The sequence below is a fragment of the Hemicordylus capensis genome, chromosome 6 (assembly GCF_027244095.1).
Source record: "Hemicordylus capensis ecotype Gifberg chromosome 6, rHemCap1.1.pri, whole genome shotgun sequence".
NCBI classification, from domain to species: domain Eukaryota; kingdom Metazoa; phylum Chordata; class Lepidosauria; order Squamata; family Cordylidae; genus Hemicordylus; species Hemicordylus capensis.
The window spans coordinates 61,687,155-61,707,026 of NC_069662.1; the positions used below are offsets into that span (position 1 = coordinate 61,687,155).

At 43.4% G+C, this 19,872-nt stretch overlaps 1 protein-coding gene across 5 annotated transcripts in view; it reads right to left on the reverse strand.

Annotated features, from left to right (window-relative positions):
- Window positions 1–19,872, reverse strand: part of G3BP2 (G3BP stress granule assembly factor 2) — a 68,588-nt gene that overhangs the window by 29,563 nt on the left and 19,153 nt on the right. For all 5 annotated transcript variants that reach the window (XM_053259622.1, XM_053259624.1, XM_053259621.1 and 2 more), the window contains exons 3-6: window positions 16,719–16,800; window positions 9,994–10,167; window positions 3,933–4,023; window positions 2,545–2,647 (exon numbers count right to left, since the gene is read on the reverse strand). In XM_053259622.1, the coding sequence (XP_053115597.1) occupies window positions 2,545–2,647; window positions 3,933–4,023; window positions 9,994–10,167; window positions 16,719–16,800 (450 nt within the window). The remainder of the gene's footprint in view (window positions 1–2,544; window positions 2,648–3,932; window positions 4,024–9,993; window positions 10,168–16,718; window positions 16,801–19,872) is intronic.

Genomic DNA, 19,872 nt, shown 5'->3' on the forward strand with positions numbered 1-19,872 from the left:
TGTCCTTCAGGTCTAAGGATGCAAACCACTCCCCTCCACAAAGCAGCGGTAAAATCAACTGCAGAGAAATCTTACGGAATTTGGACATTTGGACAAATTTGTTCCGTTCTCTGAGAGCCCACCATCATGCTTAGGGACCTGGAAGTATCTGGAGTAGAAGCCAGTATGCATCGAGTAAGGTGGAACTGGTTCTGTGGCATCGTTTTGGAGCAGGGAATAAATCTCTTCTTCAAGGACAGGAGTTGTGTGAGTGTATTTTATGCCCGCATGGGTGGGTAAAGCGTCACATTTGATAGCATAGCCTCTGGCCACTATGCACAACACCCAGACGTCTGATGTCACTTGACGCCAGGAAGGGAGGAAGGGGGCGAGGCAGGTGCCAGTTGAAGGAATAGGGAGAGATACTTCCAGATCCCAAACATTAAAACTACTGTTTAAGTTGTTCTTGCGACTTGGGCTTTGTTTGTTGGTCCCTTTGTCGCTGATGGAAGGGGCGCCTGTTATATGGTCTGGATCCTCGACAGTAACCTCCCCGATCTTGAGTAGGGGGGTTTGGTAGCTCTGTCTGAAAGCAGGATCTCTCTGATAAGACAACAGCTGGGAATGCGTGAAGGTCTTAGCAGTATAGCGCGACTTCTTAAGTTTCTCCATTGTCTCTCCTCTCTTCAGGAGGAGAACTGGTCTTGTGGCAGCAAGCATGACTTGTCCCCTTAGCTAAGCAGCGTCTGCCCTGGTTGCATATGAATGGGAGACTATAAGTAACTGTAAGTGCATAGTAGCGACTAGAGTTGACCAAGCAGCCTTAGAAGCAGCCACCAGAGATAGGAACATTGGTAGCACGGTGGGATGCGCTACAGATGTGGTAGCCAGGTAACTGTATACAGGGTCTAACAGTATCTTTTGGAGGAGGAACTTACAGGACCAAAGCCCTCACCATCTCTTGGATTTGGACTCAGTAAGATTTAGTTTCTTCAGAAGGGGAATTTGACAATTGAGTCCCCACAGAGTCATCGGGAGAAGTGTTCAGTGGCACATCAGTAATGTCAGTCTGAATCTGAGGGGTACGAGGACTCCCCATCGGAATCAGGGTCCTCTGGAACAGGGTTTCTTGGTATAGGCTGTGAAGGAAGAGGTGATGCAGGCACAGATGAGGGTGCAGGGTGCACAGAATCAGGGGCCGCAGGAAGGGTAAGCGGCAGAGGATGCTCAGGAGGTTCAGAAGCAGGTGACACCAGTAGCACTGGTGTGGGCAGGGCCCTAGGCAGTGGTGCAGGTGGTATAGCTGGCTTCTTGAAAGGGTCAGCAGGTTGCACATCCAAGGGGTCTGTTATATCGTCTAGTATATACCCGAGATGCATGATTTTCCAGTCTGTATTCGTGAAAATCATAAGGCAAGGCAGGTGAATAATACAGGGAACAGGAACAAAGGTGTTCCCTAGCTCTGAGAGGCGGTGAATCAAAGGCCCCCAGAGAGCTACTATAGTCAAGGGGGTCAGTAGGAACATGGGAGGTAGAGTAGTGGAACTTCTCCCTCCAGAGCAAAGCCGAAGGGCACTTTGGTATGGAAGTAGAGAGACCACCTGTCGGTGTTTTGGGAATTTGTACAGGTAACTGTACAATGAGGATGTGGTTCATGCTCATCAAGCTCTTGTAAAGCCCTTAAAAGTAGTGTCTGATGGAGTCGAGTTTGCAGATCCCAGAAGGTGCTCTAGCTCTTGACGGAGCAGCGCTTGCCATGCTGGAGAATCTAAAGAAGGTGCTACTGGAAAGAATGGTGTATGATGGGGAGATGAATGTGCAGGAGTCAAAGTTCAATAACAATGGGTGATGGCGCTGCTGAACAAACAGGTGAAATTCTATTGGCAGTAGTGGCAATTGGCACCAATAGTGCCAAAATAGTCATTGGCATCAACAGCGTCGAGGTCGGAACTCTCGATGGCACCGAATGCCTCGGCACCGAATGTAGAGCCGAGCCCGGCATCAACAGCGACTAGCAATGTCCAGAAACAGTCCATGGTCAGAGAGTAGAGCAAAAATCAGTTCAGAAAACTAAGGCAGTAGTCAAGTAACAGTCTGTAAGCCAGAAAGACAAAAATAAAGCCACAATCTCTTACACAAACGAGGGGAAACAGGAGCAGATCCTTCCCGAGGCAACACGAGCAGTGGCCAATTCAGGAACTGAGGTGTGAGGTGTTCTACAGCCAGCTTTGTAGGCTGTATCATTACACCTTAAAGGGCCGGTGAGCGCCTAAACAGAGCTACAGATTCTTCCAAGGGCCTCCTGTGCAAGTGCAGAAGGCCCAGTTATGAGAGACCATGGATCCCTACAGAAAATCATCATTTATGATTAACCACTATTGAAATCAATGACACAAACGAATCATGACTAGTTTAGTCTGGATGTTGCCTACTGTATTTTGTTTCAGGCCAAAGAGTTCAAAATATATTTTCTCAAGATTATCAAGTCACATTTGTATTGTATTTTAGAGAACAAACATATTTAGCATAGCTTGGCTGCAGCATAAGCAGGCACAGTAGTCTTACGTTACAGGATGACTTTCATAGTAAGTACTGCTTGCATTCTCTTGAGCGGGCTCAGGGGATGGCTGGCTTTCTTCATGCTCTTCTTCTACTTCATCTTCTGACTCTAAGACATTAGAGAAAGCACTTTTAATTCCTATTACACATTAGAAAAGCATGTTAAAGGAATAAGGATTTTTGCTGACAGCATTGTTGTAGATTTTTTTAAGTAACACAATCTCTAACTAAAATCATGAGTGGCAGGCAACATCTTAGAAAAGGTATTCGTGCTAAACAGGAGGCAATACCTTTCCTAAGATGGCTCTTACCACAACATTAATTTATTAAAGCTAGCATGACTAAGACAAATCTGGAGATAGCCCTAGATTAAACCAAATCCAAGCTTAGGAATTAGGGCTAAAAACATTCAGCAGGATACCACAGACCTGAATAACGTTTAGCTATGCTGAGATTAAGTCACAAAGATAGATTCATATTTATTATCAGATAGATAATTTATAGATATTCTATAAATTAAAGTTGAGCACGTTTGGGCAATTTATATAAACACACCTAACTGGATGATTCCCTGTTCAGTTCCCACAGCACCCAGCTCCTGAATACTGCCTGTTCTCCAATATTTTATTAGTCTTCCTCCTTTGGTCTGCAACAATAGCTTTGAACCACATTTTGCGACATGCATGCGTGCACACACACACACACACACACACACACACACACCCTCTCTAAACTGTGCAACACCACTTTGGTCATTATGTTGCTAACATATCTATCTAAGTTCTGCAAATTACAAACATGTTTTCTAGCTAACCCTTGCTTAATCTTACAAAAAAAACCCAAACCACAATAAATCAGTACAGGAAAGCATAATCATGTTTTATACCTATTTGACTCTTTGGGGGTTTAAAATATGATTTTATGCTTTTCAGTTTTAAATATTTGCAACTCATCAAATCTTTGGGATGGCAAGGTTAATCCAAGTTTATAAACAGAGCTTGTTCTTTGTGTACACTGGCTAGGAAAAATACTGAATAGGCAAAGCCACTGAGTCTGGATAGGATTTTGCATCAACAGGTGAAATCTCAACACAGAATTACAAAAGTCATAGGGACTGTGCCAAGTTCAATGATGTCAAGTCTAACACAAGACAGTCAGACTACTCTGGTGCAACCACTAGCCTGAACTACACTCAAATTAAGCCTAGTAACAATTTAGAATATTCCTTCAACGTATTAGAGCACAAGATGTTTATGAAAGCATTACTAACTGAGCTTTAGCCTGCCTTCATTAGTCATTTTTCCTACTGAGGTGAACTTTCTGAATTTCTGAGATCCAAGGTTAAACACAAATCCAAGGTTAAGTCTGTCTTCAGCTCTGTCAGATACCCTCACCTTCATCTAGTTCAGCTTCAGAGTCCCCAAATACTTCATCTTCATAACGGAATATGTCATTGTGGACATAAAATTTATTTGGAACAGATCCCTGTAAACACAAATACATCACGGGTAGAAGAAAACTCAACTGTTGACCAATTAGCTCTAACAATGCTGCATATTTCCAAATTCACATATATATATTCATTCTCTCTCTCTCATATATATATATATATATATATAACTACCAGTGCAGTTACATAGATTTAACACTTCTAAACTGTAGTATTAACCTCATTTGTGGCCTTGTGAAGCTATTTGGCTTAAAAGTTGGGATACAAATTCTCAAATATAAAAAACTTATTTTATTATTATTAAATGGTCCTAATTCTCAAAGCTGCAGTTGCAACTGAATAGAAAACATTCTTGGTTGAGGTATGCAAGCAAAAAGGGAGTCTATATCATGCTGCCTTTGTAAAATAGGCTGGATAAAATGGTACATTAGATGTCTGTAGAGAAGAGAAAATCCCTTGCAAACGGCGGCTCGAGTCTCATCTCAAGGGACTTTCTGTGGAAGCAGCTCACTCTTTTCAGCTCTTTGTTCTATGACCCAAGGTCCTACTCTGGATGCCACTGATTTTCAAGGTAAGGCAAGCATCTATCTTTTTGGGGGTGGACCTGATACTTTGGGATTACCTCTCACTGGAGACCTGTATGCCCCCCACCTTACATTCCCTCAGGTGCCAAGTGAAGTCTTGCCTTTTCTATAGGGCACACAGAACTGGATTGTGTGAGTTTTTCCTTGTATTACTTAACTCATTGGTTTGCGGAGCACACTATTGGTTTTACTGCTGTGGTGGCATTTCTATTTGTTTGATCTTACTGTATTGTTTTGTTTTTCATTATGTAAACAGCTTTGTACTGCAGTATGGTAAATCAATGGAGCATTTGTCACTTACTGTGAAGGCTCCTTCTTGATGCTGGGTCCGAGGACATCTCATTAATGGGTTAACCTTCCCACATGCTCCAAGGGCAGGACTATGCAAATTACTGTAACGTCTGTAAGAGGCTGGGAAGGGTGACCCCGCCTAGTTCTTTTAGGCCAAGAAAAACTGGAGAATATACCTCCCACAGTGTGGGTAAGGAAAAACACCCGAATGATAGGAAGCAACAGTTTAATATTCAACACGCAGGAGCTAGGAAGAGGAAGAAAAAACAGGGACACAGGAGGTATCTCCCCATGGAGCAGGCCAAGGCACAAGGGTGGGTCGAGATGTCCTCAGACCCAGCATCAAGAAGGAGCCTTCACAGTAAGTGACCAGTGCTCCATTCTCTGATGCTGGGCTCTGAGGACCTCTCACTAATGTGTGCCTCTCAAAAGGAGGATGTGTCTGGGCCTATTCCAGGAGAAGGACCTGCTGCAGAACCCATCTGGCAAAAGCTGCCTGGGCAGAGGTGTTAAGTATCTAACTTGTAGTGCTTTGTGAAGGTAGATGGTGTCTTCCATGTAGCTGGCTCTGTAGATTTTGTGGACGGGGGCATTGGCTGAAAAAGCCACCAAAGTTGCTGCTGCTCTAGTAGAGTGTGCTAGAATACTCGTTGACGGTCCGAGATGTAGTGAATCATAGGCCATTGCTATGCATGCACTGATCTACCTGGTGATGGTCACGACGTGACCAGTTACCCCATGAATGTAGGCAGAAATGAGACAAAGTGGGCTTTGGTGGAGCAGAAGCCTTTTGTATGCTTTCTATAAGTTTGAAGGCAGCGCCATATATCTAGCTTGTGCCAAGCTTTTTCCTTTGGGTCGATCAGGTTGGGACAGAACGACGGTAATATGATATCTTCAGAGTTGTGAAAAACCAATGAGACTTTCAGACGGAAGAAGCAATCTGGAATTAGGTAGACCGAGTCAGCAGAAAACAAAGAGAAAGATCCTTATGGACTGACAGTGCGCATAGTTCAGATACTCTTCTCGCCAGTGTGACAGTGATCAGGAAGGCCAATAGATGCCAGTGGTTCAAAGGAAGGAGATTGGAAGGCCCATAGGACCATATGCAGACTCCACAACAGAAAGCGATGGACTGCAGATGGGGAGAGGAGGGTTGCCCCTTTCAGGAAATGTTGTCGGTGAGGGTGTGCTCTCATGGACTTTGTGGAGGCACCTGAGATAAGTCCAACCAGCAACGCTGCTTGTCGTTTCAGGGTGTTTGGCTTTAGCCCCTATGCCATCCTGCAGAAACTGAAGAAAGTGTGTCATGGTGGCTTTCCCCCCATGGCACTCAGTGTCCAACCGAACAGCAAAGAAAAGCTCACCAAGTGTATTGGTAAATGCGGTTCGTCGAGGTTCATCTGGACACCATCATCATGTCTAGGATGGTAGTTCCATGTAGTTTCAGGAGGCCCCTGTTTAGCAGCCATCAGGCTAGATTTAACCAGGCTGGGTCATGGTGTTGTATGGGGCCCTGTGATAGGTCTGAGGAGACAGGGAGGTGCCATGGGTCTGCTACTGCTAGATTGCAAAGTTCTGCAAACCACCACCTCCAGGGCCCGAACGGAATGATGAGGATTACCTTCGACTTAGAGAAGTGGATCTTCTTGAGAATGCGAGCTAGTAAGGGAAGTGGTGGGAATGTGTAGGAGGTGGCCCTGTGGCCAGGGGCTCGAGAGTGAATCCACCTGTTCTGCCTGCTTGCACGGGAACCTGGAGAAAAACCTCTTGGTTTTCAAGTTGTGAGGAGTTGCAAAGAGGTCCACCAGTGGTGTGCTGAATGTCGCTGAGAGACTCTGGAAGACCAGTGGTTTTGAGTTCCCACTCCCTGGGTAGTAACTCTTTCCGGCTGAGCCAATCTGCTACGACATTGAGGTCCCCAAGGACATGGTGCGCCATGATGGAGGCTAGGTTGCATTCTGCCCATTGAAGTAGCAACATGATGTCTTCCTGCAAGGACCGTGATCTGGTCCCTCCCCTGTTTGTTCACATGGGCCTTGGCGGCCATGTTGTCCATCTTGACCAGGACATGTTCCTGTGTCAGGAGACGGCGAAAACCTAGGAGAGCTAACCTGATGGCCCGTAGTTCCCGCTAATTTATACTGTGGCTGACCTTCTCCTGTGACCAAGTGCCTTGGGCTGAAAAGGATTAGCAGTGGGCTCCCCAGCCGTGGTCAGTTGCATCTGCGGTTAGTATGTCTCTCGGGGGAGGGGGGGTATCCAGGAACTGTTTTCCTTTTGTGAGGCTGGTGGATATTGTCCACCACTTGAGTGATTGGCGGACTGGTACTGACAATTGAACTGATTTGTTGAGCGTCCTTGCAATCGAGAGGTGATGTGGAAGCACGAACTATTTTAGCTACCAGAGATGAATCCTGGCCCATGGTATGGAGCCCAAAGATGCCACCATGAGGCCTAACAGATGAGCTAGGAACATGAGGGATATCTTTCTGGACATAAACGTTTCCCTGGCAGCAATCATCAGGGACTTGAGGCAGTCTTGTGGCAGGAACAACTTGTTTGCCTGTGTGTCTACTATGACTCTCAGGTGTAACAGTTGATGTGACGGTACTAGTTAGCTTTTTTGGAAGTTTATGAGGAAACCATGTTCTTGCAGCACCTGCAGGGTTGCTTTGTCTATGTGGGCTTGCTCTAAGGACAGACTGGAGGAGAATGTTGTCTGGATAAGCAAAAAGGCGGACTCCTTGGAGTCGGAGATGTGCCACCACTGATTCAAGAGGAATTATTTCTATTTCTGGATCACTGGGATCTACAAAGTCACTGGGATTCACAAGCCTCTTGCCCAAAAGAGTTGGGTTGGTGCCAACAGGCTGTCTGATTGGGGAATCTTCTCCTGCTAAGTTGTTAGAGGAGACTCCTTACTGCAATAGACTCATGGTGTTTGGAGCCAGATTTGCACTTGTGTGAGAACTTACATGTATGTTTATGTTTCCTTTTGGATTTCTTTGGGAGAGGGGAATGTGCCTCTGAGGAGCCGGATGAAGCAGAGCAGTATCTTTTCTGCCTATGCTTCTTTTTCTTTTTGTCTTTACTTTTTATAGCTGTAGTAATGGCATTACCAGAATTGCCAAGGGGCTGGAATTTGACTGGGCAATTGAGTTAGGGACGGCTGGTGAGGGGGGGAGCCCTATTGGGAAGGGGACCCAACATGCATAGCCCTCACCGTGACTCCTGCAGAGGTGGAGGCTATGGAGATGCTGGCAACTTCTATGGCGGACGCTGTTGGTAGAGCTTAGGGATGTGCAAACCGGTCTGGCGGTTCGGTTCGATGGTTCGGGGTTGAAGCAAACCTCTCCCTGGTTCTGTCCAGACCAGAACCGAACCACCTCATGCATTCACAATTATTTTTTTAAAAAAGATTTGGTTTTTTGTTACCTTTCAGCCCCTTTGGGGGGCTTTGTCTAGGCCAGGGGGTTCCATGAAGGTTCCCCCTCCCCCCGCTGGCCTCCATCATCACCACCATGGCACATCCAACCACTTTTTCTGGCGGTGGCCATTTTGGATGCTGCTGTGCATGTGCAAATGGCCTCTGCGAGGTCTAGCATTGCCTAGGGCCTCGCAGAGGCCATTTGCGTATGCGCGGTGCCATTTTTTGATGGCCATTTAAAAAAAATTTATGCATACCCTAGCATAAAATTTTTTATGCACACCCGGTTCCATGCACACCCTAGAGCTGGGGGAGGTGTGGCCAGTCATGCAGGCAACCGCTGCAGTTTCCACCCCTGGCTGGGCACTCCTTGCACTGGTGGCCTTTCAGGGTGCCACTGATGTCTTTCCCATCCGTGGGCCAGCAGCAGCAGTAGTGGTAGACATTTTTGTGGCTGTTGCCACTTTTTTCCATGGCCCCAGAGGTTGTGGGAGCGAGGCAGCAACTTGGCCCATTTCCTCCTCTGAAGATGCCTCTCAGAGCACTGCCTGGCTTCTAATTTTGCGCCTCGTGGGCAGGAGACTATGTGCAGGCTCTTACAGCAGCTTTTCCTCCTCCTCCAAAACAGCCAGTAATGTGGTCGGCGGAGGTCCCCCCAAGGTCCTAGCTGGGGCAAAGCCAGCTTGATTTTGACCCCTTGGGACTAGCAATGTCTGAAGACAATCTGCAGGGTGCATAGGCTCCATAAAAGCAGCTTTGACAGACAAACGTAGAGAACGGGGAGGAAAAGGTGCGGACAGAAAGATAAAGGAAAGAAGGCGTCCCCCCCCCCTTTTTTAAAGGAGATGAGGTACAAAGGGATCGAGAATGAGACACAGAAATATAGGTCGAAGGACTGAGAAGGGAAAAACTCACATAAGAGAAGTACAAAGAAACAGAGCGAGAAGTAGTTCTGCCTGAAGCAGTTTGCAGGACTAAAAGAACTGGATGGGGTCACCTTTCCCAGCCTCTTAAAGACTTTACAGTAATTTGCATAGTCCTGCCCTTGGAGCACGTGGGAAGGTTAACCCATTAGTGAGATGACCTCAGAGCCCAAAATCAGAAAAAGAACTGACACTTAAATAAAACAAATAAGATGACTTAAGCCTCTGTTCTTCAGTATCAAGTCAAATTTATTTCCTGCAGTGGATTTTGAAACAAGGAAGCATGGTGGAACCCTTCCATTTGAAGGCTCTCACTGTTGAGCTCCTACCTTCAAAAAGGGAGGCCTCTGGAAGGGCTCCTCAAACCAGGTGCTCCTTAAATTTTTCTTTATGTACCCTCCCTCCAAGGAGTTCAAGGTAGCAAACATGGGTTCTCCCTGTTCCTTTCCACACAGAACTCTTGAGGTTAGGGAATGGGGCTGTAGTTCAGTGATAGAGCATCTGCTTTATACACAGAAAGTCCCAGGTTCAATCCCTGGTAGGGCTGACAAAGACTCCTGCCTGAAACTTTGGAGAGTCACTGCCAGTCCAGTGCGGACAATGCTGAGCTTGATGGTCTGGCTCAGCATAAGACAGCTTCCTAGTTTCCTATGAGATATAATGCCTTGCCCAAAGTCACCCAATGAGCTTCACAGGTATGTAGGGATTTGAACTCCTCATTGGAGCCCAAGAAGGATGCATTATTGCTTGAAACCAAATGCTCAGATAGTTACTTACTTCTGGAGCCAGAACAAAGGTTTGCATGAATTTCCTCATTGGCTGCCCATTGTTTGTCAGCTCCCCCATGACCTGCACGACGACTCCATCATTCAAGGTTGCATGGGCATCCACATGGCGAATCTTAGTGCGGCATTCACTAAACTGCAGGGACATCACTTTCTTATGTATGTCCTAAACACAATTAAAACAAACAGTGTCACACAGATTTGTACAATATATACACACACAGCTTAGAAATTCAAACTAGCCACAAACTATCAATATATGAATTCAATAGCTATGAGTATTTCTTTTCCTTTTTATAGGACTTCTGATACTAAAGGCATGGATTAAAATGATTACTTCCAAGGTGCTTCCCAGCATAATTATACACAGAAAAATTAAATTTAAAAAATATTTCTCCGCTCAAGGGCCAAGCTGTTAAGAATCAGTTCACTGCAAGTTACAGACTGAATGTGGACACTTCTGCATGAGAGTGGGCATGATGAACATGCTTCCTTTGCTGCCTATATAAGCCAGTCAGTCCATTTCAATCATGTTACACCATTTCTGTCACAACTGGGAAGACAAGAGCACCACAGAAATGTACATGCACTGGGGAGAAGAGGCAATCTACTGAAGATGCACTGACTTTTCCTGGATATATATGGGAATGATAAAAATGCTAAGTGCCAAACAGTGTTTACAACCTCAAAGCATGCTTGCTAAGTAGATCATTACTTTTCCATCTTACAAAAGCCTACGTAAATATGAACACATGACTGGCCCAGTGCCACACAAGGTATCCATGGCAGGTTTTCCCTATTCAAGCCCAACAGTGTGTGATGGATCATACTAACTCTCATTCCAACACAGTGTTTTATTGACAATTGTAAATATATTTCTGAATCAGAATCTGATAATCAGAATTTGTAAATGAAAATATAATAAAATTTTATTTAAGCCACAGCAGGCTTCCATGTAATAATATACTTGTTGTAAACAGATAATTGAACTAAAAACTGCATTTATTTATCTATTTATTTATTTATTTACATTTATATTCCGCTCTTCCTCCAAGGAGCCCAGAGCAGTGTACATAGTTAAGTTTCTCCTCACAACAACCCTGTGAGGTAGGTTAGGCAGCTAACCTTATTTATCACTATTATATCAAATCTCTTGGTAATTTAGAAACACACAACAGTTAAAATGTTAAATAAAAAACATTAAAATAACCATCAATCCAACATTATAAGCTAAACACCACATGCAATAGGTGTTTTCAAAAGTCACTTAAAAATAGCCAGGGATGGGGAGGTTCTGATTTCATTTGGGAGCATGTTCCAGAGGCCTGGGGCAACACTAGAGAATGCCCCTGGAATATGCTCCCAAATGAAATCAGAATGGCTGGTTTTGGTTGCCAACAAACAAATTGGTGGTAACAGCAACCCGGCCTTCCCCAATTATCTTAATAGGTGGCGGGCTTCATGAAGGTGGTGGCACTCTCTTAAATACCCTGGGCCCAAGCCATTCTGGGCTTTATAGGTAGTAACCAGCACTTTGTATTTTGCCTGGAAACTTACTGGCAGCCAGTGTGGTTCTTTTAAAATAGGAATAATGTAGTGTCTTTGGGAAGCCCCATAGACTAAACTGGCTGCCCCACTTTGCACCAGTTGCAGTTTCCAGACTTCATACAATGGCAACCCAAAGTAGAGTGCATTCCAGTAAAGCCTGGATGTTACCAGTATATACACTAGTTTAAGGTCCCATGTCCTAAACCAAAAATTAGTTTTTACAGGGCAATTTTTTTTTAAAGTGACCAAAAGCAGAACTCATGGAATTTGAATGTAACATACAAAAATGTTAAGTCAAGAAGAGAGCTAACAAGCAGTAAAGAGAAAATATAGGAAAAGGAGATTTCTTAAAAGTGTCCCTAACCAGGCTGCCCCATGGAATCATCTCACAAAATGCTGTACTATGCACTGACTAGATCCAAACTTTACAGTAAGCCCAACTTTTCATTCTCTGTCAGAGGGCAGAAGTAGGCAGAAAGAAGATTCCAGGAGTAGTATCCACATCCTCCTGATTTACCACTGGGAGAAATATACTCCAAGATCCATATACTAATAGTTTATCTGGTTACCAGAAGACCTTTGAAACCTGGCTTGTAGGATACAAGATGCTACTGGAGCATCTATAACTTGCTAATCTATAAATATAAATACAAGGAGACCAATATAAATCTGTGTTATGCCAACATTTCTGTTTGGAGCAAACTGGCTTCAGGCAAGAGTCTGGTAGGATAGTTTCTAACTCCTATAGGAGGTCACATTAATCTTCAGCACAAAAGGATGGGTCACCATGTAACATGAACCCTGTCTTCATAAAAACACACACCAATCTTTTCCAGCCAATATGGCCATTATTTTCTTACACCTTTCTGGCACAAGTGTGACCAAGGACCTCAAGCTCTTAAGGATGAATGGCCCTCACAGGTTAAAAAATGGCAGCCTATGAGAGCTTCCAGGACTAAGGAATAGTCCCAGATGAGGAACCTGTTGGCAGGCAGAAAACAAGATGGGGTGCATGTCTAAGAATACAGATACATGATGCAAGAGTGATGGGACTCATGAGCAATGGTTTGACTTGTCTAATACACTAACATGGACAGTGACTCTCTTCAGAACACTGGCCACCAAGTCCTTGTCCAGACTTTCTTGCAAAAGGTTTAAGACCTGAACAGAGACAGAAATGGACTGGAGTGTCTCTCCCATATGTTGAACACTTTCTGATGTCATCTTGTAAATCTTGGAACTGTACAAAGTCAGAATAGTGCATATTACTTTCCATTATATTCTTTTGACTAACAGATGTTGCTTGCAATTTCTAGGTACGAGGCAAAGGCAAAGTGGATACAGGTTTAAGTCTGGGCTCAGAGAGAGAAGACCTAACAAGATTGGTAGGGGCCAGAGACTTGCATTCTATTATGTCTGAGAACCATGGCCTCCTGCATCAGAAGGGGGCCACCGCTATGATTTCCACTGGATAATGTGTATCTTGCATAGGGCCGTCAACAAAGAGCAGGGTGCGTAGAAGGAAAAGTGTGAACATTGCAACATAAAATCCATCACTTTGGCTCCCTGTTCCCAGAATATGGAGAAACAGGGCATTTTGACATTCTCCTCAGTTAATGAAGAGGTCAATGACTGAGAAGCCCAAGTGGAAAATTATCTGCTGAAAGACCTCATGGTACAAAGCCCATACTCCCTGAAGTAGTACTCTGCAACTCAGCCAGCCTGCCTGCACATTGAAGGAGCCCTGAACAAACTCTTCAGAGAGTTTTTCATCATTCTGTTGTTACTTTAACTCAAATTTATAATTAACCCCTTTAATTTTACTCTCAAACCCTTATGTATAAGCAGCAAGAACAAACTTAAGTAAAATGGATTAACTGTACAAAATCTGCAAACATCCAGAAACACAAACATGAATTTTCAGGTGAAGAGGTTATAGGTAAAAGTGTTACAGGTAGATCACCATTATTTTATTTTTTATTTTTTACATTTATATCCCGCTCTTCCTACAAGGAGCCCAGAGCAGTGTACTACATACTTAGGTTTCTCTTTCACAACAACCCTGTGAAGTAGGTTAGGCTGAGAGAGAAGTGACTGGCCCAGAGTCACCCAGCTAGTTTTATGGCTGAATGGGGATTTGAACTCGTGTCTCCCCGGTCCTAGTCCAGCACTCTAACCACTACACCACGCTGGCCCCTTTGTCTAGCTGAATCAAATGGAATAAGGAAAGAAGGGGTGGTTTTATTTAAATATCCATGACAAATCGGGACTTAGTGGTCATGCTATCAATTCAGACTAGCACACGTTGATAATGAAATGCCACAAAGCTAATCTGGCTTGTTCTCAATTTCAACCAACTGATTTGGAAGCACACTTCCTTGGGGGACTACTTCCCTGGACTAAGTTGTCTTGGCAATGGGTACCCTTATCTTGACAGGCTCTTATCCACTGTAACCTGTATGCACAAATGTTCTCTCAGTGTACACTGCCAATTGGATGTTATAGGGTGAAGGCTGATAGAGGAGAAAGGCTAGAATCCTCTTTGAAAACTTGATAAGCAACTGATGCCCGAGCTATTTCTGTTGCTGGTAAGGCAGGGGAAGCCCCTGCAATGTCTGGAGGAACATCTTACCCAGACATGGAATGTATGCATAAAATCAGTCCTGTAGGTGGGACAGGTTCATGAGATGCTGATCTGGTTCAACAGAAGAAGCTTTGTTTCAGACAGAATCTTGTCCACCAACTGAACACAATGAGAATATTGAACTTGCCAGAGTGTCTAAAATGACTCTCAGGTATTTCAGTCTCTGAATAGAATGAAGGGAGCTCTTTTTTCGATTGACTACTAGTTCTGGCTTCCTAACCATGTGATGACAAGAGTCACATCTTGTACCCTCTTGGATTAAGTCAGTGATGTGATCAGGAGGTTATCTAAGAAGAGACATAAGTTAACTTGCAAAGTACAAAGCTGAGTGACCTGAGCTACTATTACTTTTGCAGACACCCAAAAAGCAGATAAGAGTCCAAAGGCAAGGGCCCAAGATTGATAATAGCAACTGTAGGAAAATCTCAGGAAATGAGGTATCCAGAGGACCTGGATGTATAATTAAGTCTTGGCCAGGTCTATGTATGCCATGTAATCTCCTGGGTGTCTCTACTATTGTTTTCAAAGTTGCCATTTGCAGTTTTTTAACCACAAAATGGCTGAGGAATCAGAGGTCTAGAATTATTCTCCAATCCCTACTGATCTTGGGAACTGTGAACATCAGGGGGGAAAATGGTGGACAACATTTTGGATAATTTCTGACTGTCCAACATATGATGATTGATCGTGTCCCAGATGCGGGGTGGGGGTGGAGGTGGGAGAAGCTTATTGATGATTATCCTGGTATTGCTGGTTTGGAATGTCTGAAATTTATGTGTGGAAAGCACTCAGGTAGGAAGGTGTTCTTTGGTGTAGTCATGCCCTTCTTGAGAGCAGCAAACAGATCATTCACCTCCTTTGTCTCTTACTGAGTAATGAGTAAGAGAGATGCTCCAAAAAACCTTGGACTGCCAATCAACTTCCCAGCATCTTCACTATAGGTTTCTACAAGCTATGCATTACAGATGCCATGGTCTTTGCTGAGCTGTAAGCAATCTATAGATGGTTCCACCATATATTCAGCTACCTGGCCCAGCGTGATCTCCACTCACTGCTGTTTGGAGCCTGGAGGATGTTCTGAGGACTTGTGTCAAAGGACAGAAGCACATGCCAAATTGAAATGGCAGTGGTGGCCCTGATGGAAAAAGAGAGGAAGCTTTGTGAATCTGTCATAGAGCAACACCACTCTTCCTATCAGAGGGGTCACCTAAGAATTGCATCTCCTCTTTGGAAATGGCAGATTTGGATGTTCATGGCAGAAGGGTCAACTGCAGCAGAGAGTGTTCATGATTTCTGTTGAAAGAGTAGAATGCTTTCTTGATTGATTTGTTTGGTACCATGGATCTATTAAGATGGCTCCATTCATTAAATAAAATGTTGCAAGGCGGCTGAAAGAGTATGATGGGATCAGATCAGATAGCTCAAGAACGAACCTCTGAGACACACTGAATCCTGGTGTCCCCAATGGAAAAATGAAAGTGAACGATTACGTTATTGTCTGTGCTATGCTTATATTTGCTTTTCCTCTGAACAGAAACAAGAGGAGGTAGTGGAGGACTAGAAGGATTCCTTCCTTTGTTTATATTTGTACCAGTTCTGACCTTTCATCAGCTCAAACCACTACATTCTTCAGCATCCTTAAGAACCATAAAAGTACCTCAGGATGGATCTTGTTGTCTCTGGGCTCGCAGAAGGAGCCGAAGGGTGGGAAAACAAGCAGTCCCCACCTACCACATCTGCATTGCCTAGAAGGTTAGTGTGGGTGGTTAGAATAGTGACTGGACCCATGTCAGAAGTGATGGCTGCATCAGACACAGCAAAGGCACCAGATTCTCTCATGTGGGTTTTCATTGGTACTGAGGGAGTCTCTTCTGGAAGGCATAACATCTTAACATCCTCCCTTTAGCAGGCCAAGGACCATACAGTTTCAGGAAAAACAAGATGAAGTGGCAGAAGCCTTGAGTGTAGCATGCCAAGGGTAGAGTAGACATTGGACAAGTGTGCAACTGAGCCTGACTCTCTGCAACATGCAGCCTGCTGTGCTGGGAGTCAACCAAATGCTCTTTCCTAGCTAACTTGGAACACAGAAGAAGAGATAAGAGAAAAGGTGATACAAGATAAGAAATACTAGCTTCACTCTCAAATAGGGCTCAAGAGAAGTGAAGATGCCCTGCCCTCTATTCACATGGGTTGAATGTGGGAACGGCCTGTTTCTGAGTGGGCCTTGTCTCAGAGCACAGAAAGAATTAACCTTTTCCTGACTGTGTTAATAAATATAACCCATATTTTTACAAGACATGGATGTATAGGGAGCATCCCTCCCCCCCCCCTGCTACTGGGCAACTAATATTTGCCATGGTCAGCAAAAATACTTTATATTCTGTTTTCATTTGATTTAATGCATACGCAGAAGGTTTAGTTTCAAATTAATAGCAGCAAATGCTGTTCTTCCATGTTGCCAAAGATTAGGCTTTATTTATAACAATTCTACATCAAACAGAAAATAGTTGGTTTTAGATACATACAGCCTGACCATATACTGCTTCCTGGGGTTTGCCACTGGCATCCAGCCCACCATGGACATAAGAGGAATTCCTGCCATAAAACCTGCAAAGACAAAAACAATGAAACATAGCATGTAGGATAGTTGTTTAAAAACTGATTTCCAGTTAGTTGTTTCAAGCCACAAGAAACTGATCTAATACATTCCACTCAAGTCTTAGATAACATGCCTATCAGTTACCACTGCTAACTGAGCAAAGAGATACCTTTTAAAGTGGTGATTCTTTTATATTTACCAGGGGGAGAGCAACAGTCCCTATCCATCCCCAGCACAGCATCCCTCCAGTGGCTGTTGCTGGTGTTTCTTTCTAGACTGTGAGCACTTTTGAAACAGGGAACCATCTTTATTTTTCTGTGTAAACCCATTTTAGAACTTTTGTTGAAAAGTTGTATATAAATAGTTGTTGTAGCACAATAATCAATAAGATTCCAAAAGGGAAGTGAAGGAAAAGGAAAGATTGTGCTGTCAAGTCGGTATCGACTCCTAGCAATCACATTCCGTGTAGTTTTCTTGGTAGAATACAGGGGTGGTTTACCAGTGCCTCCTCCCACACCATATGAGATGATGCCTTTCAGCACCTCCCTATATCACTGCTGCCCAATATAGATGACTACAAATGTATTTACTAGGCACAGTCTTGGAAGCACAATGGCGGGGATTTGAACTAACAGCCTCTTACACTCTAGGCAAGCTGCTTACCCACTGCACCAGATAAAAGGGAAGGAGAGTATGTATATTTTAATAAAAATTAAAGGACTGAGGCCTAGCAAATTAATCATCAGCCTGACTTCCACTGCTGCTAACAAACAGAAAAACCATTAGCAAATACCTGTAAGAAAAACACAAAAATTCAATGGTGTCTGTCAAGGAAACACTCGGATCAAACTTTTCTCTTTTGACACTATGTATGGCCTACATGTGGAAGTAAGCAACATCTGTATGTGGGTATAGTTATTCAGTTGTTTCAGGCCTTGACAAGTTCTCTTTGAATTTAGGAGTCAGTCCAAAAATTCAGAAGCCAGACAAAATTACCTGCAACTCAACAAAATTACCAGACTTTGTGCGAGACATTGCAGAGGGGGAGGGTAAATGGACTTCTATTTATCCCCTGTACATATTTAGAACTAAAACAGGGGCACTTGGGAGAAATAAAGATTTTATTAAATAACTACCTCTGAATATCCTAGTCTAGGCACTATAATCTAAGTGCCTGTTTCTGTTCCAAAACTGAAGGGGGAAAGCTGTTCACTTCATTAGGAAGGAGAAGCATACAGAGTATCCTAAAGTAATTACTCAGAGATACATGCAGAATATAACAAACTGCAACTGTTTCCAATAATGCCACCCCACAACAACCCTCAGTGAACCCACACAAGTTGTTTCTAGTCCTGCATTCCTCCTTTTGGGTCTAAATCTAGACATTTAATGCTTTTGTGTTTTTCAGCGACTGCCCCTCTAACTGCTTTATCCTTGCTGCTGCCCTTGATAAGCAGGAATTTAGCACTGTCACTTTCACAATAGCAGCTCTCTTACACTACTACAATAGTATTTTGGAACTAAGATTTTCCTATGGCTATACAAGTTCCCCATGGTTCAGTACATGCTGTCAACTGTGACTGCAGTTAGGCTATCGTGTTTCACAGAATCATGTATTCCAGAATTTCTCCACATGAACTGACAAATTTTATTTAAAATAATGGAAATATAGATAGATTCTAGTATATCTCTCACAATGACAACCATACAAGACTAACTGTTCCTGGGGACAGAACCTAAATCCCTGCTAACTATACAAAGAAGCACTTTTCAAAGCAGTGGCTCCGATATATACAGTATATAGGAGGGAATAGCATCTTTCTCTGTTCAGAACATCATATTCTGATGCAGTGACAGCTTTTATTCCTTTTTATGTTGGGAGCTCCCATAGTGCAGAGAATCACCTTTTCATTCCTTCTTCAATGAAAACTGCTTTGTTTAAACTGCCACCAGTACCAGGGATGGAGGGAAGACACGCAAAGACATCACCACATGACTGTTTCTGGTTTAGCTGGTCTGTCCCCAATCCTCCATTACTTTCAAAGTTTTAATTTTAAGCATAGGACTGTTTTATTAAAGTTGTAAGCCACTTTAGAGACAATGAAAATCTAAAATATTTTGATAATAGAGTCTTGCAGGATAGGCTAGTGTAGCACTCCAGAAAATTTCTTCATTTACATACAGAAAAAACAAACATTTTAAAAATATTCAATAGAAGTATATTATTCACCTGACTATATGCTTTGAACCTTCTACTATGCAACTGCAAAATTCAATCCACATGGAGTCAATGTTCAATTGTACATGCTTAGACTTGCACCTGGATGCTCAGGCAATGACAGCAGTCAGCAGTGGGTTGTTTTTTTTGTTTTGGTGGTTTTTTTTAACCAACTTCATCTTGTATGCCTACTGAATCCTTTTCTGGAGAAATCATATCTGGTCTCTATCATCCATGCAGTTGTCACCTCCAAGTTAGATTACATTTTATGTGGGGTTGAGAGTGAAGCTTCAACTGGAAGTGAGAGCTATGATCTGAGTTATGAGTTCATTACAAGATCTGTGTAAAATGGTCTGGTTTGCTTCACACATTGCCCGTTTGCCTCAGAACTCAATTCAAGGTGCTGGGTTTGGCAGTTAAAGTCCTAAATGGTATGGACCAGAATCTCTCAGGAACTGCATGTCCCCTATACAAACCTGCCTGGGACGTTGGTTCCATTACAAAGACCCCACTTTATTCCTGCTGCTACCTAGCTAAGGCAAGTTGGCACCTTATAGAGACTTTTCACCAGTGGTGTCCATTCAAGCCTGGCCACCTCACTGCCTTTTAGGCAGGTGGTGAAGACAATCCTATTTAAGCAGGTTTTAAAGGGATTCTAATTATATACCTGCTGCTGATTTTAACTGCCATCAACTTTTAACTGTTCCCGATTCTACTGAAGTATACCACCATGCTTCCCAGAAAATTTGGATTTACAGATGTAAACCAAAAGCATTTAATATAGAATCCAAGGGAATCCAAGAAGAATGTACTGATATAGAATGTATTGCCAGAATAGTAAAGTTCAATTGTGACTCATTCT